We start from the raw sequence: 24890 nt of genomic DNA on the forward strand, positions 1-24890 counted from the left end.
GTTTATGATGTTAGCTCACCATATAAATTTGTCTTGGTTACAAGATTTTATTCATCACTGAAAGTTTGTTCAAGTCTATTCTCAACTCTGGAGTTCACAACATATCAGACAGAGTGACTTTAAAATTAAGGAAAGAGTGAAACTTCCTCAGAGCTCTAGTCTTACCAGTTCCCTACGCAGCCAAGCCAGTGCACCCTCAATGTCCAGTTTGCTGCCTTCTCCTGCAGCTGTGCACCCTTCCCTCAGGCAGTCGGCCCGGGTCCGAGGGTCCCTGTGCACGCTCTGTCCTGCTGCTTTACAGTCGTCAAAGGTGGTGCTCTTGCAGGAGAAGTCCCGCAGTCTGGTTAGGACCACTTCCATCATGTTAGGTCGGTGATATCTTCAATTCCTCCCCCCCTTTGGGTTTCGTCTAGACGCTCTGCTGTGTGACGCGTTCTCGGCTGTAGTGCAGATACAGCCTCGTCTGATCTCCCTCTCTCCTCTGTTATGAGTCCCCTGGCAGTTCTGAGGACTTATGAGGAACTCGCTGTCTCTTTCTCTCTTTCATACACACTCCCATCTCCCTCCTCCGCTCTCCCTCTTTCTTGCTTTCCTGTCTCTCAAACATTACCCCCCTAACTCTTTGGCAAAGTGAACTGGCGTCACTGGAGTGTGTGAATGTGACAGAGCACGTCTGACGTCACTGCATTGTCCAGATGCCTGACCTGGAGTTGTTTACTGCTTTTGGGGCCTTTTATCAGACAGACACACACACACACTCAGTGATCATTAGGATGGAGAGAGGAGGGGAGGAGGCGGGAGGTTGCCAGGGCAACAACAGTTGCGTATCTTAAGAGAGAGCCTAAGGTTTGCAGTAGTCCTTGCTTGTTTTTACAAAAACAGTCAGGACTGAGTGCATGCAAATGTGCACACTTGTGGATGTACAAACATGCACAAACAGCCCGGCAGTGTAAGTAGAGCTCTCATGGACCCTGGTGAGTGGCCCGTTGCAGGGTCAGGGTTTTTAAGAACAGTGTGAACAGCCATGTGTAACTAACCCTTCTCGTTCCATTTTCCCCTCACTCTGCAGCCCCTGGCAACCCACTGCATCATCTATTCACACACACACACAACGCCTTGGCAAACCAAACACATACAGGCCCACTTTCTAGAGTCCACAGACGCTGTCGACTGAAAATAGCCCCGACACATTGAAAGCTATTTTTAGAGTCAATCAGGCTCCACTTTTAGACCTCTTCAAGAAAATAAACGTCACTACTCTCAAAAGGAATAAGACAAACTGCCTTTATGTCCCATTGTACGTCTGTCTCATCTTCTTAAAACTGCTTTCAATGGAACTGAAAGCACTGATGGAAGCGGTATGAGCAGCAACGTCACACGTAACTTTTTGAATGAGTGGATTAGTGACAACTATTTTTCTGCAATTGGCATTTCTTTTTTTCTTTATTTTTTTCCCTCAGTCTATTTTAAGCTTAATGTTTTGGAACAGAAAAGGAACTCATCTCCATCCACGTGAAGAATAACAAGTATATGCAGGTGTCTGCTTCAATCAAATTAAACCAAAATGATAGAAAATGGAAAGATTTAACAGTATGTCTTTGTGAAAGCTTGCAAAGTTTGAGTTTACATCCACTGTTCGTTACTGCTGTGCATAGAAAAGAGACGTGTTTGTCAAGTTGAACTACACAGTAGAGATGAAGAGACGGAGATGGTTTGAGATGGTTTGATGGGTTTGGGTTTACATAAGTTCAAACCGGATTAAACCAAACACCTGTAGATAGATCCAAAATCTCTGAACAGGTGAGCACCCAAACAGTCTGACAAATACATTCATGAGTTCAAAAATGGGAAAAAGTGGCACCTTATATCATGTCTGATGTGTTTCGGCTATAGGCTGCTCTGAGGAAGGCTGGAATGCATCAGACATGATGATGATAATGGTGATGACTTTTGAACTGATTTGTATTTTTGAGTTTGAGCACCCAATTGGAAAACACACTTTCACTGGCCTTTCTTAACCATATAAATGAATAATAATTAATGTAGAAATTCATCAACATTGTGGCATCTTCTTAGAACTTCATAGCACTTATTCTTTGTTCATGACTTGCTGTATGACACGTATTGTAGATGGCCCATCGTCTCCACCTTGTGGTAGATTTCAGTAACGAAATATTAAAACAACTGCTTCTCATCCAGAGCTGCAGAGATGATCTTACTACACAGTTCCCTATAGCTGAAACTCAGACTGTCAAACTTTAAAAAAAAAACAGCCTGCTCAGCGTGTTTCCTGGCATGTAGACCCTCGTGTCGCCATTTTTACAGACATTTTAAAATGAAAATATGAAATGCAAAACTACTTATATCAATTAATGAAAATTAAACAGCCTTCAAAATAAGAATTACTTAATTATAGGTAGATTTATAGACATATAGATGCTCTACTTTTCGAAAAGCATAGAAAACACAAAATCGAAGAATTAGTAACTTTCACACCAGCCATGATTAAGTAATTCTTGCACAATTCATTAATTAATGGCCATGTGATAGTGCCAGATAAGTTAACACAGGAAAAGAGCGCACGGCACTCTGTAGTTTGATTGTATAATCACGGAGTGCCGGCTGGTTAAATGAGGTGGGCGGGTCCAAAGGGGGCTGCTCTGGGCTGACTGAAGAGGAGCGCACGCAGATTTTGATGCGCAGTGTGCACTCAATCAACTAATTACTCAAAACTTTCATGAATGTTTACATTACAGGACTACAATAGGGTCTTAAATTCCCTCTTAAACAGCATCTTAATCCCAGCTGTCGAGCTTTACAGGTTTTCTTCACCAACACTTTATCCAGTGATATTTTGGCACTAATGTCTTCATTTTTTATCTCTGTTTTGGATCTCTGCTGATCGTCTGTCACCTCCTCTCTCATCACTGAACTCTGAGGCGTTGCAGGCGGCCGCTCATTTGCACACGGTGCAAACAGCTGTAGTCACAAGGCTGCATCAAATATTTAGTTGTTTGCACCCCGGTTGGTTTGGGAGGATGTCCAGTAGCTGCTGAGACTCTTTCCAAGGAGGAGACAATAGAGGAGACTTAACAAGTTGTAGAAATTACGCTTGTATAAATAGCACCAGTACATTAACTGTTAAGTTAAATTAGACTTATTTTAGTGTTTTGTTTTGTTTTGTTTTGTTTTTTTGAGTTTGAGGATTTTCTTTAGCTGTGATATTCAGTCATGTTCAGGAACAAGGATCCAGAGAGGGTTCCCCTGGTGACAGAGGTGAAGAACACGTACAACAATGTGGGAAGGTGAATTTTCATTTTTTATTTCTTACATTTGCGCCAAATTTTTTAATTTAAAAATGGAACAGAAGAATTTGTAATCCTTTGTTTATCTTGTGTTAGAAGATAATTCCTATACATGTATATTTGTTAGCTAATCAGTGTGCCTAAGTGTCACATTCATCACATATAGTGTGAAATGATTTTTTTTTTGTTAATCTATTGTGGAAAGAAAACTTTCCTTAGTTGATGGTGTTTGTGCTGTGGGCAGTGTCTTTGCTCACGTTCTTTTGTTTCTACTGGTTTTCCACACGGGACTGGTCTGTGGGTGTACTGGGATTAGCAGTGCGCAAACGTGCAGCCCAGTCAGCTGTGTTGACCGCTTTTTGCGCTTGGGTTTTCAGTGCTTATCCGGTCATCACTGGCACATTTTACAGCGCAGAGGGGGATGTGTGCAAGATAGAAGATTGTGTCGTAATTTCGTAAAGTAGCCTGCTTTTCTAGGATTAAAAGTAACAGCCAGCAGAGGTGCTGAAAACTGAATGACTCATGTGGGTGAACATGACGTTTATCATAAAGCTTGATCTTGTCACTCAACAACTAAATAGACACATTTCTAGTTTTTCCCCTTTTCATTTTTTTTATACAATAGATGGATTTAAATTCAATTCTTAACTCTGTTATGCCCGAGACACACCCCACCCACACCTACCTCTCAAATAATTTTCTATAATAATTGAATTAAAAATGGACAATTAACAAATACATGAAGCTGCAGCTGGACTCTTACACAAACCTGCTCTTACACAAATTTAACACGTCTACGACTTGTATGAACAGCAAGAAGCGGGTGTGGCCTGCGGAGTGAGCTGTGGTTTCTGCACCTGACTGACACCTCGGAACCTTTGACTCCACATCTTTGACCTTTTTAACATTAAGACCTACACATGTAAATATGTATTATTGTGTTAGGAGTTCTATGAATTGTGATGTACAACACAAACAAGGAAATATCCAATAGATTGATGATGTTCTGGTTGTTAAACATATATGGATTTCGAGATGAAAGAAGCTGGAAGACGAATAATATAAAAGTAGAAACCAAATAGGTCTCGGGGCCTTGAGTCTTTTAAACCCTACAGAGGGTATATTTTTTCCCCCCCCTTTTTTTTTTTAAAATAAATTTTACAATTATTCTTTGTATTTTACTTTTTATAACTTGTAATTCTCATATTATTGTAAAACCTAAATAAAACTAGATTGTATTTTATCCATTCTCTGAGGTCATCTGGTTAGTCCCTCTAAGGTAAGAGAACGCCTCCCCTGAGATAAGCTCAATGTAGAAATTAATTTGACTTAAATTCTAAGAACAATGATGAATAATGGACACTGTAAACACAACTGAGAGAGCTATTGTATGAAAAGACTATAGATTATTGGGTAAAACATGGCGTCACATTGACATGTAAAGTAACTACAACTTCTGATCAATTTTTCAAGTCATATGTAAAAAATGCCTTAACTTTGCTAGTTCCACCTTCATTAATGTGACAGTTTGCTCCTTTTCTCTGTTTTATATCACTGTATATTGAATATCTTTTTGGATTTAAGACTTTTTCACACAAAATAAGTGATTTGAAGACAACACCTTGGACACTGGGAACTTGTTAAAAGGCGAAACAGTTAATTGATAAAGTGAAAAATTGATTTACACATTAATCAGTAATGAAAATATTTTCTTGCAGCCCTAAAGAAGTGTTAAAAAAATCAGTCGTAGATGACAAAAATAATAATAATAATAATAATAAATAAGACATTGGTCCTCTATGTGCTTTTACAGTACCTGCCACTTGAATGCATTTGCTCTGATTTTTTTTATATTACTCCAGCACGCACAGCCAAGAGGTATTACAGAGAGACGGCACCAATGGCATCAAACATTGCCATGACAACAGCCACGCACAGGAGGATCGCGAGAGAGAGAAGAAAGTTGCTAGGAAAAGGTTGTATGTGGTCTCTGTCGTCTGCCTGATTTTCATGGTCGGCGAAATCCTCGGTGAGTCATTATGTTTTTCACGCTTTCTTGAATCTTTACGCCCGATTCCTTGCTCTATGTCTTCTTTCTTTTTCACACTTTCGGAGCCAGTGTATCATCCACTACGAGATCAGTACACTAGTGTAAATCAGTCTGTAATGGCTGATGATTAGTTGTTAAGATATTGATTAGTCACTTCTTCTTTTTGTCACCTTTTCTCCTACTTCTGACTTTTTTGTCTTCCTTCCGTCATTGTCTATTTTCACTTCCTCCAGTTCTCTTCTCTTCCATGTTCTTGTTTCTTTGTTCCTTTTCTTTCCCTTGCCTTTGCACCATCATCCATTCTTTTGAGAACTTCTTGTGGTTCATTAACTTCTTTTCACCGTTTCTCTTTTTTTGTTACTCGTAATATTTATTTTTTTCCACACAAGTGTAAATCTAGCATTTCAGTAACTGTCTCTTTCTTTCTGCAGGTGGGTATTTTGCAGGGAGCCTGGCAGTGATGACGGACGCCGCCCACTTGCTGGTGGACTTCACCAGCTTCATCATCAGCCTGTTATCCCTCTGGCTCTCCTCTAGACCTGCCACACGCAGGCTCAGCTTCGGCTGGCATCGTGCAGGTACAGTGTAACAACGTTTATCTGTTAGGAGCTGCTGTCAGAGTTCAAAGCAGCATTAGAAACATTTTCTGTGATGCTTAATCCACCAACATGAAATCCTTTATCCTGTAGTTTTTGGTATTAATAGTCAGCCATAGATAGCTGAGATGAATAGTTAATTAATTGACAGAAAATTAATAATCAACTTTTTTGATAATCGATTCATTGTTTTAAAAGTTATTTTTATGCAAAAATATCAAACATTTCTTGGTTCAGACCTTCTCGGATGTGAGGAATTGCTACTTTTCTCTGTTTTATATGATTGTAAATTTAATATCTTTGGGTTTTGGATTGTTTTTTGGAATAAACAAGTAATTTGAAGAGGTCACCTTGAGGCAGGCCCTTTTCAATATTTTATAGATGAAACAAATCCATTAATTGAAAAAATAATTGGCAGATTAATCAATAATGACAATCGTTGGTTGCAGCCCTAGATAGACTGATACAGGATTTTGTGTTCAGTACTAATAATCTAGAATTTGAATTTCTGATGAGCAATATATTTGCAATATAGGCTTTTTAAAAAAATTTTGTGATTTTATTAGTTTACATTTATGTTCCTTTGCTTGATATTTTTCATCTCTTACAAAACACTAAGATCTATCTCCTTACTGTCCACTTTCTTACTAAATTGAAAGCTACTTGTAGGTTGGTTATGATAGTTAATTAGCCTACTAGACAGTGTTTCTTGCTTGCTAGAGAGTAACTTTAAAGACACTATTAAGGGAACTTCAGGGGCCCCTAAAATCTCCACACTTCCTGTGTATCAGCTGATCTGTGCTAGTTTATCTGTAGTGGCCAATCAACCAAACTAATTTTAACCACCAGCAGTTAGGGGGAGTAACCAACACTTGTAAAGCACGCACCGAGATATAAACTTTTACAGTTGACTTTTCAAATAAAACAATAAGATTGAAAACAGGACTCTTAAATGATTACAACTTATGTGCGCAGTCAGAAAACTGTTGCTTTCCGTGATCTAACCTGACAGCCAACAAATCAATGACCTACTTATAGACTGGCAGAGCAGGAGGAACACAGCAGAATCACGTCACACAATTAGTACCTATACAGGTGAGTATCGGGTAATAATATCATCCATATCAACCATATTATGCTTAAGGCTCCTTATGACCAGTTTTCTTGAATTAATAAATATTTCATAATTCAAAATAACATACTTCAAAATCAAACTCAAACATTATCCGATCTTCAGGCCCTTTCTTAAAGTCGCAATACATGACATTCAGCCACTAGATGTCACACTATAGCACCAACATCTCACACCAAAACAAACGTGTGTGTCGTTTACTCAATAAAGTTGAAAAAAAAAAAAAAAAAAGCCAACAACTCATGAAACTCAAATCAAACTGTCAAACTAAGCATGCTGATCAAATATGGATCAAGATTCTGTTAGTGCATTGCCTATTTCTTCTTGCCTCAAATGTTTTCAGGAACATATTTTAGGGTACTGTTTAGCTGTAATTTGAGAAAGTTTGTGACGCAGCCACCACCTTGGAAACGGACATGGAGGACAAGGAGGGACTCATATGCACGCGTGGTGGTGTGGCCACCAAAACAAAGAACAGAGAAGCTTGAATAACACCACACACAGGGAGTGTGACTTCATTCTCTGCTCAGGACGCCATTACTCCACTATATCTTTACATAGCAAATAGTTGTTTGCTGACATCCAGTGAGGCTCAGTGTCATTTATTGGACTTTTTTTTTTTTAAAGAGTGTGCTTTTATGTTGCATATCCCTAAATTAATATGTTCAATCAACTTACTACACAGTAAATCTAGGACGAGGTAGTATTCCAGTATATGTTTGCAATGCAAAAAAAGTGTGAGGGTTAATTTGGGCTCAGCAGCCTCCCAGCAAGTAAGTCTGGCTATGCTAACTGAAGGGAAAGGTCAGACATGTTAAAACTGTTAAAACAAATTTAGCTTTTCACTTTTAATAAAACCACAGACGGTCATGTGTAGTGGATGATGATTCACGTGGAAGCTGAAGTTTTTGAGTCTCCTCCACTGTGGATAGTTTTGTTTAATGTCAAACAAGAGAAGACCTTCAGTGCTCAATTAGTTAGTGTTTAATTATTTTCTGTACTGAAAATTCTAAGATAAGACTTCACTGTGAGTTTATTGATCAGCGCTGAACTAATAATTGGTTCACCCCTAAACTGGAACATGGTGTGTGCTGTTTTCTTAACTCGTGATACATAACAATTCAAGGCATTTTCTGTTGCTTTTTTCTATTATTTATTATTTATTTCTATTATTATTTATTTCAATCAGTGTGTCACCAGAGTTCTTGTTGTATTTCATCCTGATTCATTTCTCTCACTCTCACTGTCTTCATCTCTTCATCCATGCAGAGATCCTGGGTGCGCTGCTGTCAGTTTTAACCATCTGGCTGGTAACGGGAGTGTTGGTTTACCTGGCTGTAGAGCGCCTCATCAACGACGACTACACCATCGATGGCATGCTCATGCTTGTTACCTCTGGTTGTGCTGTGCTGGCCAATATTATGTGAGTAAAATACACACCCGGTTCTCGTTTATACAGCTTTGATCGCTGTACAGTGTGCTGAATATTTATGATTTAATTCAAGCAGTAACAGAGATAAATCTAATTTCATTAACTCTTGAAGACATTTGGCAATGTGTAATAATATGTTGCCAAAACGCCTCCTAACTCATACTTACTTGAGTTAACCCTCTTTCAACAGTATGGCCCTCACCCTTCACCAATCCGGCCATGGTCACAGTCATGGGGGACTCACTTCACATGGTCATGGTCACAGTCACAAGAAAGGACAAGAATCAAACCATACCCATTCGAATAATTCAAACCACACCCATTCGAATAATGATGTGGAGCAAAAAGGAGCTGAGCAAGGTATGTTGCCAGGGTTTGAAGGTTCAGATGCTGGTTTCCGAAGAGCTGGTAAAACTTAAGTCAGTTTCAGTGGTCACTCTGGTTGTAATGGTCACTCTCATCTCAAATGTGCTCATCGTTGGCTATTAAACCATGAAATATTAAGTGTTTAATCCTGCATGCACACTATTCTGAAATATGACTGAATAGGCACTGTGGGAGGGGGCATTATAATGTCATTATAATGGAGTACATAATGAATCATAATCCAAGTATAATTAGCTTTAAGCATGTAGGCTTACTTAATTACTGTCCTGTTTTTTTTTTTTTTTGTTTTTTTTTTCCTGTCAGGGCGTAGAGCTCAGCAGGCCAATGCCAGCGTGCGAGCAGCCTTCGTACACGTGGTGGGAGATCTTCTCCAGAGCGTCAGCGTACTCGTCAGTGCCATCATTATCTTCTTCAAGGTTAGGAGTCTCTATGTGTGCACACAGGATGAAAGGAGCAATAAATTATCAATATTTTTTTTATTATTATTACTAATAATGAATGTTCAGGAATCATTTACTTAGTACTTGCAACAGAATGTGAATTGGGCAAAGTGAGCAAGATTATCAAAATAGTTTCCCACATCTTGGCTAATTTTATATAGTAATTTCCTTCCCAATAAAACGATAAGTGACCCAGGAATTAAACATTTTGCTTCATCAGTCTGTGCACAGAAATAGTCTTTACGAACTCATATAATAGCTTTTCAAAATGTAATCAGTTAATGTGACACATTTAAAAATATAGAATGTGTAATAAACCCAGATTATGTAATACATTTCTGGATAATCACAGGCCTTTTTTATATATCACATTAATAGAAATTACATATATTGCATTCTACGTATTGATGATCCAATAATAAAAAAGGAGTAATCTGTAACAATAACAGCCAAAAATGATGTATTATTGATATTAATTGTATTTTTAAGGCTATTTAAAACCTAGCCTTTGTTAGTGTGAGACTACTGCAGCGTAGCTCTCTTTTTATTGATTCCTGAATCATTTTTAGCTTCTAACCTTCAATCTTCTGTATTCTCAGTGCTAAAAACATGCTCACCCTTGAGGAATGTTGAACAAAGGCTGTTGCTGTTCTCAGCAGGAAAGATGGTGTTGTATTTTCTGTCCACATGCTGTTTTGGTGCTCACAGTGTCTGTCTGCAGAATACTCAATGATTTCAGTGTGCTGCTGATCCTCTCCCTAGGCAGTCATTACAGCAAATATTATGAGCTTCACTATAAGAAATACTAAATACAATGTCACCGTCCTGTGTCCTTCAATATTGCGCTCCATCCACCAAACTTTTGCTTTTCTTAACAGTTTCACAGAAGAAAGGGTTTCAGATTGTTTGTCATCAGGATTTTATGCTTTTTGAGAAATGCTAATCTTGTGCAAAAGCAACCAAATAATTTTGTTACAAAGATGAGAAGCATGTCAGATAATATTTAAACTTAATTTTCTGTATTATGTTTCTTTCAGCCTGAATATAAGATTGCTGACCCCATCTGCACCTTCCTATTCTCCATATTAGTCTTGTGCACCACCTTCACAATCATGAGAGATATCCTGCTTGTCCTGATGGAAGGTGAGGTTGTTCTTCCCGGACCTTAAGAAACGCTGTCAACATGCAATGTTTTTTGCACAGTTTTGCAGCACAGTCTCGCTCTTTTTGACCATTTTCTTACTGTCTACTTACCATCCTCCTCTTTCCCTTTTCCGTCTATGTCTCAGGCACTCCAGCAGGGGTGAACTTTAGTGAAGTCCGGGATGGTCTGTTAAAGGTGAAGGGGGTGACAGCGGTCCACAACCTTCACATCTGGGCCCTCACCGTCAACCAGGCTGTAATGTCTGCACATGTAGCCATAGGTGAGAGGAAACCACCAAACAAAAATGCAAAGTATATTCTCTTGTGTTCTCTGTCTGGAGACCATATTTTACATTCTGTGTTTTAGTCATGGATGTATTATAAGAACTAGATACCGGACTCAAAGCTGGTGCTTATTCTGTCAAATGAAAGTTTCCCGCCTGGCGCATGAGCCAAAAAAGTTTCTAGCTAGAAAGTTTTATAACACACACAGTGGATTAAAATAGGTAAATAAATAGGTAATGGTTTACTTCCATATTCACAGCATGAATCATTTTAGGGGTGTGTGTCTGTTAGTTTGTTTACACTCAATGAATGCCATCTCACTGTAACGCTGTTACATTAGCCAGCTAACGCTAACGTTAGCAAGGGTGTTTTAGCAATGTCAGCTCAAAGACTGATGAATGCTTAGCCTGATGTCCTATAAAATGGTCACGTTACAGATAATATACCATTTTGACTAAGGTAACTTTCCTCTGGCGTTACCCTCAGGCATTTTTTTCCTGTTACAATTGGAAAGACTCAAAGAAAAACAGTTTTCTTTTCACTCTAGTCATTACAGCCTCATGGGGCTGCTAGTGTTACTCAGTACTTTTTCACATTGGTGATTGCTAATTTACATTGTCTTCCCCTCTCTTCTGCAGACGAATCAGTGGATGCTCAGACAGTTTTAAGAGAAATGACACAGGCTTGTTTCTCCTCCTACAACTTCCACACTGTTACAATTCAAATGGAGAGACAGGCCGACCTGAGGCCTGGATGTACCCTGTGTGAGGCTCCCAAGATGTAGGAACCCACCTGAATCATCAAAATCCTAACCTGCAGTGATATCAGTATTTAATTGTTCTGCACTGTGAATTGGACCTTGAGGTCTTTTTGTTTTACTGTGAGTCGCAAGACTGTGAGACATATGACTGTGCCTTAAGTGCCTTTTGTGCTGACTTTCCCAAAGAAGTGTTCATATTAAAATAACGAGCATGTGCCTAAAAGAAAGCCAAGCTGGCTAATGATGGAAATTATTTTATAGGAAACATTACCTTTCCTCATCTTCCTGTATGAAGTTTTAACTTTATATTCACGAGTTTTCTTTGCTTTTAAGTGTGTTCATGTTGAAACAGAAATCACTATGCACTGTATAAAATAAATATTTGTCTTTTCCCGATCTATACATTGTTACTTGATCAAGCGTTTTAAGTGCGCACTGATTTAATATTTTATTCTCTATCCCAAACACACATTTAAGGACTGGTTCACAAGTCTTCATGTCTGTCTTGACATAGTAGTCATCTGAAGCTAATATGAAGTCAAATCAAGTAGATATCTTTCAACATTAGTCTTTTTAGTGCCAAAGTCCTTTTTGTTACTATACTTCAACCACGGCTCAACAGGGAAACACTGAGGAAACATACAGAGGGAATTTGATGCTAAAAAGACTATAAATGTGGCAGTTATCACCTGGATATGACTAACTCAGATTACTGAAGCCTCATGTACGCTTCAGATAAACATTTAAATGCATTTTTGCATAAAATGACTGTGTGGATGCACTGTGGATTTTGGCCCCCATCACTTACACTGAAAGCACATTTAGCCAGTATAAACAGGAGGAATGATTACCAAGAAAAACCTCTTTCTAGTGTTCATATGGGCACCTGACTGTTGGTTTAAGACACTTGGAAAAATTGTGAACCTATCCTTTAACTACCGTGTTGCGTGTATGTGTTTACTGAGACCTATTTTTGTTTGAGCTATATCAACCTAAGACATAGGATGCAGACAGCCATTTGCACACATGAGTCTTGTACATGTAAATGTTGACCGATGAATAGTTGTATGCATGGACTCTTGACACCAGCAACCTGAGAAGTACTGTATTTTAATACATGATCACTGTGCCTTTTCATTGCCTTTGTACACTTATACAGGTAAAGCTGAAATGAATTATTCAATAAAATATTTCTTTTCAAATACTTTCTTCTAAGAGTATTGCTTTCAAAGTCTGACTTACAATGTCATAAAATCCTTAGTTACAGAACACTGCATCCCGTTAACCCATTACTACCAACATGCTCCTCTGTTGCTGGGCAACAAGTGTACACAGTCGCCCACCTCTTTGACCTTGAGCCAGCCACTCCTTTGTGTGATTTTTAATGGACCTGGGTTACCATGTTTGAGGTACCAGGGGCCCCTGACATGTTATTGACGCTTAAATGTTTACTACTAGTGTCTGTTTGACCATCTTCTATGCTACGGTTTCCTGTGGTGAGAGTCATGGGTGTCCTGAGCTTCAGTAGCATGGTCAAGGACACCATCAATAACAACAGACACATAAGTGTCCATGTGCCATCTTTCACGGTGTCAATTTTTCCTTATGGAGTCTTTAATTTATAGATTTCACTTCCAGTTCAACTACATAGTTGTCCCTTTAAGTGGATTTAATGTTGTAAAAATCTTCTTGTTCCACACTGTCTGACAGTATGATATATATTCTGTATTACTGTTGCTCTTCAATGAAATATTCAATCAAGACAGAACAACATTGTTCCTGTTTTTATGGCTGCACAATTCCATCAAATGGAAATATTAAAGGTGTTTTGTGCATAATTTTATTCACATTTCGCCAAAATTTAGACTGGCATATTCGATATGTATGGAAACTAACTTTGAGATCTCCACTTGTTTTTTGGCTGCATACCATGAGGTTGTGATCAGCCTGCTAACCACAGATTTTTAGGGTTTAAACATTGATGCTACAAGTAGAAAGTCTATATAACTTAGTTTTATGATTGCATAAAAAGTGATTTATTTGACGGGTAACCTGCTCCTATGACACATATAGATATCTAGATAGATAGATAAAGTAACTTATTAATTAACTTACATTGAATTGTTACAGCAGATAAGTCACATAAATCACAAAATACAAGAAAAAATAAAACCATAAATTACAAATCATGATAATTATAAACTAAAATCTTAACATACATAGAGGGTCATACATACTGAAAACATACAATGACAGGTCTAGTAATATGCTGTACAGTGGTACTGCGAGTATAGTACATAGTTATGTCTTTTATAGGTATGACAACATGCTTTATTTGAGTTGCATAGATGAGCACAAAGAATCACTATGCAATAAATCTCTCTATATAAACAGTTATGTAGAGGTATTTCTTTTTTTTTTTTTTTTAAATAGTAATAATACTAATATTTGAATAGGTAATCTAATTTAGATCATCTCTTTTTCAAATTAGGCCTGTGCGCAAAGTAAAAATATACACAACACAACATTTACACACAAAATAGATATTAGTTTTACATTAAACAAAACAATCACAAGTGGTGTTCAAAATGCTCAAGTTTAATGTCTTAAAATCCTCAAAAGGCATGAAAAAAATGTAATTTCAATGTAATATATAGATATGTATGTACAGGTATGTACAGTACCTTACAACTGCATATAGGACTATGACATATTGTTCTACAAATATTACTACTGAGATATTAAATGAAATAGGCTTTTGATTGATGTACTTCTTTCACGCCTGCTCACATACACTTTTACAGTACACATGCACACCCACAATCCCTGTATCCCAAACCTCCAGCTATTCTAATCTCATTCTTGTGTTTACAGACTTTTGGAAGTGAAACTTGCTGTCAGCAGCTGAATGGACTTTGCCTGCTGCTGCCTTCAGAGCAGACCATTGTACTTCCCTCTCTCTCCATCTGAACTTAGCCCTGGAGGGACCAGATCAGTGCGTATTTAATTAAAGCATGAGTAATGCACTAGGTAGCTAGATAATCCGTTTTTAGGCCTGATACCCCCCTCAGCTAATAATTATTACACGGTTTGTGTTTCCTCACAAGAAGTGTTCTGTCTGTTACTCTTTCAGGTTTTTGTTTCTGTACTTTTTGCTCTCTGTCTGACTCTCACCTATTTTACCTCTGTGCCTTTTTTATTCACTACCCATCCATCCTTCTTTGTTTCTCTTTCACTTTTGCTCTCTCGCCCTTTCATGTTCAAGGTTCAAGCCTTTTGCAGCATTGATGAGATGATGCAGTGTTATGAACCTGCTGTCAGTCTCAAGGTAATGTGATGTTTTTTATGCTGGAGGCCTCAGTTACATGCAACAGCACATCAATTACAGTATGCTGCATGAGACACACAGAGGTAATGAGATACAGCACTGCCTATTTGTTCAATATTTCATTTGAATCTTCTTCCTCCTGCTCTCCGGTAAAGTCTGTGACTGTGGTGACCACACACGGTTGGGTGAAAATGATAAGAAACTCTTGATATTTCTGATGACATTGCCTTGTGATTGAATGACAGTCTTTGATATTTACAAGAATGTTTTGTCTCAATGTGGTTCAATTACACTGACATGAAAAAGCCTCTTTAAATCAATGCATTTTCCATCAACTTGCCTTGATGTGATCAATGCATTCTGACTGCTTCTCTATACGCTTTAATCAGTGATGATAGATGGGCTCTCAAGTCGCTATGGGCCTGTAGACAGCTGTCTTTTCAGCCCTGCCCACATGATAAACATACACACACACACACACACACACACACACACACACACACAATCAGCATGCACCGACACACCTCATTTGCATTTTCCAACCTTTTCCGTGACTGTGATGTGCGAATGAATGTAGTTATTTTTAAGATTCATTCTTACAAATGTCAAATGTAGAATTCAGCCTCGCACTACCTGCCTCCACCCACCCACTCACCATCACATCTCCCTCATCCCAATTAAACACACCAGCAAGACAGGAAGGCTGCATGATTATGGATAAACTAATTTCTAAATGTGCACAGCTCAGATGGTCTGGCGGTATGGCAGATGGGGATTGTAAGAGTAACGCTCATTCATCCTGGCAAGGTAACCTGCACTCCTTCTGCAATTAAGAAGTTGTGGGCAATCAAGTGAACCTGAGACAGTGTTTTTCATATCAGTGTTGCGTGTTGTAGATAGGGTGTGTTTTTTTTTTTTTTAGAGAAAGAGAATACGAGAAAGGAAATGACTTTAGGTTATTATTACACAAAATGTGTTCCAGATAAAAGGAAATTGAAATCCAGCCTGTAACCCCAAATTTGAATGAATAATGTAAATTAAGTAATAGGCATCCTAATCTACTTTTTCAGCCCCACTCAAGCCTGAAGGCAAAGCCTTTCCTTTTTTCAATAAAGCTCTTATTTCCAGTCTCTGTAAGTCAGAGCAGTAATTTTGCATGGCAGAGCACATGCTGAAGAAGCAGCCTTGTATAGCCCACTGTCTATTTAAAACACGTCTTGTATTTCAAATTAATTTGAATTCTGACGCCTCACAAAATGATCCAAGCACAGCTGTATAGTATAAGTAATGGATGGATGGATGCACTGAAGGATTTCATTTAATACTGAGTACACACAGCATACCCAGTTATGGGATGAATTTGAATAATGCTTACCAAAAAGTTATAATGACCCATGAGGAGCAATCATGTGGTGTAAATTGGCTTGGGGCTGATGAAGTCAGATGTGTGTTTGTTGGCTGTCATGTAAGAATAGACCAGACTACGGCGCTGTTACTCTGGAAGCCTGGACAAATTTGTAGTGCGCTTTGTTTTACCGTAATGTTGTCATGTATGTAGAAGTATTTGGAAGAAAGGACGTGATTCAAAAGATAGATATCGAATACAGTTTGTATAAAATGATATGATCTTTCAGTTGTGTGAATTTTAATATTATTCTCCCGTAAAAAATTACACAAATTAACAAAAAACCCACTTTCAAGTTGCGAATCTACTTCATTAATTACCGCCACGAGTCACCGAATACAAGAAGTATTCTCGCGATAGTTGCGGCAACTGACATCCTTGGAGCAGAGCAGGGGACTTGACATGTCAACAAAACAGATAAATTATCGCCACACAGGTAACATTACACGTTGTCAAATATGTTATTAAATAAATATGAACACTCACTGTGATGTAAAGTGTCCCGTCGTGGCAAAATAGTTCAACGACACATAAAAATAAACCGAGAGAGAGCTGAAGTGTCGTGTGCTGTGACTGTCCACTTAGCTTAGGTGACAACCACTCCACTTCTACATTTTACCTTATCGTTAGGTCAAATAACCCGTTACTTGACTGAATGCATTTGGGTATGGCATTTTAGGTTTAGGATAGCATCTAACATACTTTAACTGATGTAAAGGCACGTAAAACAGTTTCTGAACCTCTTCTGAATACAACTTATATGGAAGGCTACAACGTTAGCACAGTGACTTATCAGTGTTAAATCTTTCTTAGCTAGACAGCGTTTCGTTTTAGCTGATTTATGTCAGCTGTGAAGTTTTTAGAGAGCTCCACCACATTTTCTGTGTGTCAAGTACAATTTATTGTGCTGATAAAACATACTAGATGTTATGCCAGTATCTTTATAAAATATTGTGACTACCGTTTTTTTTAGTATCAGAACAAGTTTTACATTAACTTGTCTCACTTTTCCCCTTCTTATCTTCTGCTTCTGTCAAACACTTCATCAAGGCATGTAAGGGTGTGCTGGTGTGGAATAGCCTGACAGGTAACTTCACCTGGACCCGAACCTCCTCCATCATCTTCATCTGCTGTCTCCATGACAACCCCTCCTCTAGTGTCGCCCTTTGGCGGGCAGCAGCCGCCTCAGCAGCAACAGCAGCAGGCACAGGCAGCACGTGATGTCAACACGGCCTCGTTGTGCCGCATCGGCCAGGAGACGGTCCAAGACATTGTGCTCAGGACCATGGAGATCTTCCAGCTCCTCAGGAACATGCAGGTCTGTCTCTCTGCCAACATGCCTGTCAATCTGGCATAAGAAGTCTAGTTAATGAAGAAAGGTTACACTCCTCCTTCACTTTTCTGTTTCCCCCCCTTCTTCTGTCTTTAATATTTTTTTCTATGTGTCCCATAGTCCCAACCCAACCCAACCCAAAGGAGTAAAAACAGCAATATTTATTATCAACCACATCTGTATAAAATATAAAGCAGCAGAATGTATTCATAAAAAACCAACAATTAGACATGAAAGGAAAAAAGAGTAGAAGAATATGCTAAAATAGTAATAATAGGTCTAATGATAACATGGCAGAGCACTATTGTGCAAGTAACAATACAGCTGTCAGTCAGTCAGTCAGTTCTTTGAAAATATGTTTTGATGCACTGTCACAAAGCAGACAGACTGAATATTAAAGGGTAGGTTCACAATTTTTCAAGTCTGTCTCATAACAATGGTCAGTTGCCCAAATGAACATTTAAACAGGTTTTGCTCGCTGTTCCTCTTGTTCATACTGACCTCTAGAAGATCCCCTTCAAATGCTCTTTCAGTGTAAGTGAGGGGGAACAAAATCCACAGTTCTCTCGTTGGACAAAAATTTATTTTGAAGTTAATCTGAAGATAATATGAGGCTTCAGCTGTCTGAGTTAGTCAAATAAAATGGATATCTTCCACAGTCACAGTCTTTTTAGTAAACAATTCCCTCTTTGTGTCTCGCCAGACAGTGTTTTTCCTGTTCAGCTGCAGTGGGAGGATTGTAACAAAAAGAGGGAATTTGGCACTAAAAAGACAGGAACTTTAAAAGATATTGAATTGATTTGACTAATTTGGATGACTGAAGCCTCATAATCTTCAAATAAACTTTTAAATACGTTTTTGCACGAGAGGAAGACTGGATTTTGTCCTCCATCACTTACACTGAAAGTGCATTATGAAGATACCTCTTAAAGGATCAGTGTGTAAAATTTAATGGCATTTAGCAGTGAGGTTGCATATTGCAACCGAATGAATATACCTCACCTTCCCCTTCCAAGCATGTAGGAGAGCCTGTGGTAGCTGCGAAATTTGTGAAAAACGTGAAAGGCCCTCTCTAGAGACAGTGTTTGGTTTGTCTGTTCTGGGCTACTGTAGAAACATGGTGGTGCAACATGGCAGCCTACATAAAAGGGGACCCGTCCCTATATAGATAAAAAGGGCTCACTCTAAGGTAACAAAAACACAACAATTCTTATTTTCAGGTGAAAACATACTTATGAATATTATATTCCATTTCTGCCAAATCTATTCCATTAGATGCCACTAAATCTTACACACTGGTCCTTTAATGGCCAGTATGAGCAGGAGGAATGATTACAGTAAGAAAAACATGTGTCATGTTCGTTTGGGCACCTGACTATTGTTATAGGACACAAGACATGTTAGGAACAAGAAAATGGCAACCAGTGCAAAGAAGCCAAGCTTGTGAATGGATGGATCCAGTTTTCTCACTACAAATTTGAAAATGGCTTGAGCTGGTAAGAAAATGATGGAAGTGTTGTTCAGTATGTCGCTCAAGGTATAAGCTGCTGTCAGAAATCACGATAACAATGTAAGACATGAAATGAGTCAGAGTTCAGGTGCAACATTCAATCTCTCACAGTAAGGGCGGCTTGTTGGAATCAAAGGGTTTTACATGACAATGGTATAATTCTAGCAATAACAGGAAGTTATTATGTAGAATAATACTTCTTAACAGTAATACAGTATGACAAATGTTTAGAGTTAGAAGACAGTATAGGTAAAGGGCTACAGACTAACTTTTTCCCACTAGTTCATTTTTCTTAGAGACCACATTACACACAGTATGTTGTCTGAAATATTAGCTGTCCCTATGAGTCAGACAGATATCTCAAATATGTCCCTTATTTTTATGTAGGGGCACAAGTTTACTGCAGTCAAATGATGGCAGACAGCTGTCGAGATCCCCTCGAGACGTGTTTTAAGACATAAAATAACAATTGATCTCTTAATGTGGTTTTTCTACAAAAAAGTTTAATTACCTCATTAAAATTCTTCAAATGACATTACTCCTTCTCCCACATTGAAAAAATCCAGAATCTATATTTTCATTCTGCACAGTGAAGCTCAAACATCCAAGTGAAGTAACAATAAGCAAAACAATTTTTTGAGTGGAGGGGGACTTTAAAAAGTTATGCAAGTTCATTCCTCAAGCACTGTATTCAGGATATTATTCTTTACATCTTTTATACATTAGTCATCATCAGTTTGCTCTGCAGTTCCCATGTAGTTCAGCTCCGACTGTGTCCCGAAGACACGGTCAGCACGAGTTTATCATGGATGTCTGCCTGCTCCTCGGAGACAATCCTTCTGCACATTGTTAAAATCACAGCCGGGGACAGGCCAAACAAGTCCGCCTCAGCCACAGAATGCACAAACAGCACTGTTGTGACTTGTTTTTTTAAATCACAGGCTGTCTTTATACTCATAAAAATTCTTCATCTAGCGTCTCTTCCTCGCCTCCCTCCCACTCTCTATCAGTCTGTCTGTCTGTCTTCCCCCCTATTTCTTTGTTTCTATCTCTCTCTTTTCCCTTTGCTTGCCCTGAAGGCAGGCTTGTTTCATGTAATGCAGGATGTTAATAATCAGACAGTGCTGCCCCAGAGGCTTGTCGATCCTCTCAATAAAAAATAAAAAATCTCTTGTTACTCTTTAACACCCATTGTAGTTAAAAGCCACTGCGGCCTCAGTATGAGAGTGAGAGAAAACTTTCAAAGCGCAGCAGCTGGAGCAGTAAAACTTTTGATGCTGCTGAGATTGTGTTTGACAGTTTAAATTGTGATTTTATAATATCATAATGACCAGTTAACATACTGCAACAAGATCTTAACAGTGTTTCCCTCCTAGGTTGACTGCTATGGGGTGGCAACGTCATGACTTTTCTTGGTCTTGAGAAATTTATTAACTGACACACTGTAACCCGTGCTGTACATTTACTGCCAGATTGACAGCTCACTGCTAACCTTTTCCTCCACTGTGCTCGCATTCACAGTCACTTTTCTGCCGCTCGTTCAACCACACACTCGCTACGCACACACATTACACACTGCCCTATGTCCTTTTGAAGAATGAGGAGAGAAAGGAATCTGGCATTTGATATCAGTGACTCAAAACAATTCCACAACGACGTAGGGTGTTATCGTGCTCGCACAGTGTACGAGTGGAAATCATTAGTAGCCTATTGATATTAATGATTAGTAGCCCATTGATATTAATGACCATTCTACAGCGGCAGTGTGCTGCTGCATCAGGGAAACACTTCATAAACAGGTTTCATAAACATTTTTCCATACAGCCCAGTTGCTCCCATTCTTAAGCAGAAAAGAGAGTATCACTTTATTATCGGTGTAAATGAAAGTGCATCTATTGTGCATTAGTAGAAGGCTTCTAATGGACTATTACCAGCTAGAGAACAACAGAGGCTTTGTAGTGCTTTTGGCAGTCAGTGGGGATCAATGGCTGTTGCTTTTTATTAGCACTAGCAAAATTGCAGGCCTGTACTTTGCTTAACACAGCGTTTCCTCTGTGGTGCTTCTCAGCTGCCTAATGGAGTCACTTACCATCCAAACACCCACCAGGACAGGCTGGGAAAACTCCAGGAACACCTACGTATGCTTTCTGTGCTCTTCCGCAAGCTGCGCCTCGTCTACGACAAATGCAACGAAAACTGCGCTGGGCTGGACCCCATATTACCAGAGGTGAGTCTTGGTAACCCTGACGAGTGTCCAGTGAAAATGTTCTCTTATTGATCTGATTGGAGGGCAACTGTAACAGGAATGTTATCAGTTGCTTGGTAACTTTGCAGTTTGAATACTACAAGATCAAAGTCAAAGTTGCCTAGGATCAAAAGCTTTTAACTGAGAAGGAACCAAAAAAAACCCCGCACTCTGTCACACACCTGTACTGTGGATATTAGCAATGTTTTGGTCCTCTAGTGCATCACAGGTCATGTGACACATGTCAATTGATGCCCGCAGCAAGTATCAGACTGGAGAAGTCCTATAATTTTCTTTAACCAGAAGAAAATAACCTATGAAACAAAACAGACAGACAAAAGAAGTACTAGTCAGGGTACAATGGCTGGAATGTGCTGATTCTTGAAGTGAATGTGATAAAGCATTTGCGTCAAGACTACGCCGGTGTGTAGGGTTGCATAAATATTTGGACGTGCAGTACCATATTTATATAACCCTCACCCAGGGTCTGCCAGTCTGAGGAAACCAGCAATACCTCCTGGGATCCATACAGTTAAGGTCAATGGGATCTCCAGTTTGAACACAAAACTTTATCATGTTGTCTGTGACTCGGATGCATTACTTGTGGAACTTCTGTACATTGTGGCATGTAAAAGTATGTTACAACATAAAGTTTAAGTTGGATGGTGCTGAAGATCATGCAGGTTCAACACAATCCTTTAGTGATTGAGATTGTGGCAAAACATAATATAATAACTTTAAAATGTAACAACAACAAATGTAAAAGTGATTATTACCTAAAAAGAAATAATGATTAAATATTTCTTCTGATCACTTACTACGGGTATAATTATTTTTACATTTTCTTTATTTCCACTTGTATTTAATGTCATATTTTCCAAAATGTTTTGCATGTTTACTACATTTTCAACAGATAGGACAGGTTTTCTGTTCTGTTATTATATTATATATCCGCCATATTTCTCCATCCAACTCACTGTACAATCAGATCCCACATGATTTGGCTGTAACTATCGGACTGTTGAGCCACATTTTAATTTAAAATGATTGATTGATCCCTTCAGATGCAAACGTCAAAACATTCTGTATTTGCTTGCCATGTTTTTTTTTTGTTTTTTTTTTAGTGCTCTCAGCCACTGCCACACATTGCCCAGCTTTTCGCACAAAATGCCTGCTAAATTAGGAAACTCTTAAATATAATATAAAGGAAGTAGGCATTTGTTACTGCCACACCCCCCTGTTCCCCTCCCCTTGCTCACACACACACACACACACACACACACACACACACACACATACACACACACACACAGCCGTACACACAAGCACACATATTTACCCTGGGGGACTCTTATCTCACCTACTCCCTCTAGGTCTGTCTTTTCTCCGCTCGCAGCAGATTCATTGGTTGCTTCAGGTGAGTCTCCAGAGTCTCTTTACCGCTGGTTACGGTCACCATCCACCTTCAGGAACAACACAGCACTTCAGCTCTACCGCACTCCATCCCTGCATGCATGCCCAGACGCACAGCAAATAGACATGCGTGTGCACAATTGTATCCCACACACACACACACAAAACATCTACTGTACAACATACACACGTGGAGATGCATGTGGTGCACTGTGGCATGTTAGCACAAAGGCATTTTACCAACACACATACACACACACACACACACACACTGACTCTCTGGACATGCGCTGTGTCGAGGCTCCATGCAGGGCTATAGCTAGGCTATCCACCACTGTTTGATTGGATTTATGACTGCGGCAGTCCCTTCCCAATTTCTACAGATTGGCTTGGAGCTAATCTCTCTCACCAGACTCCTACTGAGGATAAAGGAGGATGTGGGAGGAGACCAGTCTTAAATTGGAACAAATTTGTGATGGCTGCCACCGTGTACATTTTCCACATTGAATAATACAGTTGCTCAGAAGCATTTCAAATGATATATCCGTCTATATCATCTTCAGTTCCGCCCCTAAATTCAAGTCCACGAGGGGCCACACTCTGACGTTTTCCCTCTGAGTCAGTACGCCGTCTAGCTATTTTTCTCCCTCTTCTTTGCACCTTTATGTAAATGTTTATTCATTTCCCCTTGAGGCTGAGACCCAGTCCAGTGCTGACCAGCCAATAGCACAGCTCACTGTGTTTGTCTGGGACTGAGGGTTGTTGATCTTGGCCCCAGCACGCATGCCATTTATCATCCTGGAGAATTCAGGTGCCTGCCTGACAGCCTCTCACTATTGGCTGCCCGAAACAGGAAGTGGAATCAATGACTCGGGCGGTGTGACCTCATCACAGCCTAATTAGCAACAGACCCGTTTAATGAACAGCTGGACCAAATGCACACGTCAGCGCTTTCCTCTTTTTTCTTTCCAGCTGTCGTTGCAGTCCAGTTGTTTTTTTTTCTCTCTCTCTCTCTTTTTCTCAAACACTTGCACACTTTCTTCATGTATTTCTTCCATTTTCTCTCTCCTATCCCTCCCCTTCTACCTTTTCCTCTGCTCACACTCTCTCTCTCTCTTTTAGCTGCTCAAAATTAGCTCTCTCTCCATTTCTCTCCCTCTCTTCTTTCAGTCGGTTTGTTCAGGTCGGCTTCGTTTCCCTCTCTATCTCTCTCTTTCTTCTACTTTTCTTCTGTTGTCCAAGTCTTCCTCCCCCTCTGTCATTTCCTGCAATGAACAGCCATGCCATTTCATTTCCCCCCTGCCCCTTACATGTTCACTCCATAAATTTTCCTTTTCATTTTGTTATTTTTTTCAGTTTTGTCTTTTACCTTACCTTTTCCTTTTTTTTTGTCTCAGCGAGGCAACCTGGAGAACTTCATTAGCCCATTCTTCTCTGTCAGGCAGGAAACCGCATCCATCTTTCTGTGGAAGAGGCAGGGGTTATGACTCACACAGGCACACTCACACACACACACACATGCTGCATGGGTACACACACTGTATATGCTTGCACACGCACACACACACACATAATACACTCACCATCCATCTTTCCCACCCTACTCAGCACATTTCATTTTCCCCCCACAAGCTGCCAAAGTCAGCCCAGTACCTTTAAAATTTGATATGTCATTGGCTACGGGTCTGAAATTATCTAATGAAAAAACGTTCCTCTTTTCCTACTTAAAGTTTTCTCGAGCCAGAGACAAGCTCATAGTTTGTCTGATTATAATATCCTGCACATGTCCTTGCTGTCTTTTCTCCCTCCAAGAGTCAGAGCTTACAGTTTGGCGTGGAGCTCGGCCTGGAAACTGACAGGAGTACAGAAAATTTTACATCTTTCTGTCACTCTCCATTTTTCCCTCTGGGAATCTTTTGTCTCTTTATTTTTGTTTCTCACATTCTCTTGTCTCTTTTTTTTTTTTTTCAGTTTTTGTTTTCTGTTTTCACCTCTTTCTGTCTTCTTCTTTTCCCACCCATGTCCATGCCCTCTTCACCCCTGTTCCATGTCTCTCTGGCTATCTGACTTCTTTGCCTATCTCCTTGCAGTCTTCATCTGTTTGTCTACATTTCTGTCTGCCTACT

At 39.3% G+C, this 24890-nt stretch overlaps 2 protein-coding genes across 4 annotated transcripts in view; both read left to right on the forward strand.

Moving 5' to 3' along the window:
* Positions 1-2896: 2896 nt before the first annotated feature.
* slc30a8 (solute carrier family 30 member 8) lies at positions 2897-11974 on the forward strand. Its single transcript, XM_044336627.1, has 9 exons — positions 2897-3305; positions 5168-5334; positions 5787-5933; positions 8353-8506; positions 8706-8875; positions 9206-9318; positions 10380-10485; positions 10632-10766; positions 11409-11974. The coding sequence occupies exons 1-9, from the start codon at positions 3232-3234 to the stop codon at positions 11552-11554; spliced, it is 1212 nt and encodes a 403-aa protein (XP_044192562.1). The 5' UTR covers positions 2897-3231; the 3' UTR covers positions 11555-11974.
* Positions 11975-16594: 4620 nt separating this feature from the next.
* The window catches only part of med30 (mediator complex subunit 30), a 38766-nt gene continuing 30470 nt past the window's right edge, over positions 16595-24890 (forward strand). For all 3 annotated transcript variants that reach the window (XM_044335186.1, XM_044335187.1, XM_044335188.1), the window contains exons 1-3: positions 16595-16699; positions 17314-17581; positions 21175-21333. In XM_044335186.1, coding sequence (XP_044191121.1) covers positions 17402-17581; positions 21175-21333 — 339 coding nt within the window. In that variant the 5' untranslated portion in view covers positions 16595-16699; positions 17314-17401. The remainder of the gene's footprint in view (positions 16700-17313; positions 17582-21174; positions 21334-24890) is intronic.

The sequence above is a fragment of the Thunnus albacares genome, chromosome 19 (genome assembly GCF_914725855.1).
Source record: "Thunnus albacares chromosome 19, fThuAlb1.1, whole genome shotgun sequence".
NCBI classification, from domain to species: Eukaryota; Metazoa; Chordata; class Actinopteri; order Scombriformes; family Scombridae; genus Thunnus; species Thunnus albacares.

Excerpts from the sequence above, each read along its gene's own strand:
- slc30a8 (XM_044336627.1), top strand. The coding sequence starts at position 3,232 with ATGTTCAGGAACAAGGATCCAGAGAGGGTTCCCCTGGTGACAGAGGTG. Across the intron at positions 3,306-5,167 it reads ACGTACAACAATGTGGGAAG|CACGCACAGCCAAGAGGTAT; the intron begins GTGAATTTTCAT and ends ATATTACTCCAG. Across the intron at positions 9,319-10,379 it reads CCATCATTATCTTCTTCAAG|CCTGAATATAAGATTGCTGA; the intron begins GTTAGGAGTCTC and ends TGTTTCTTTCAG.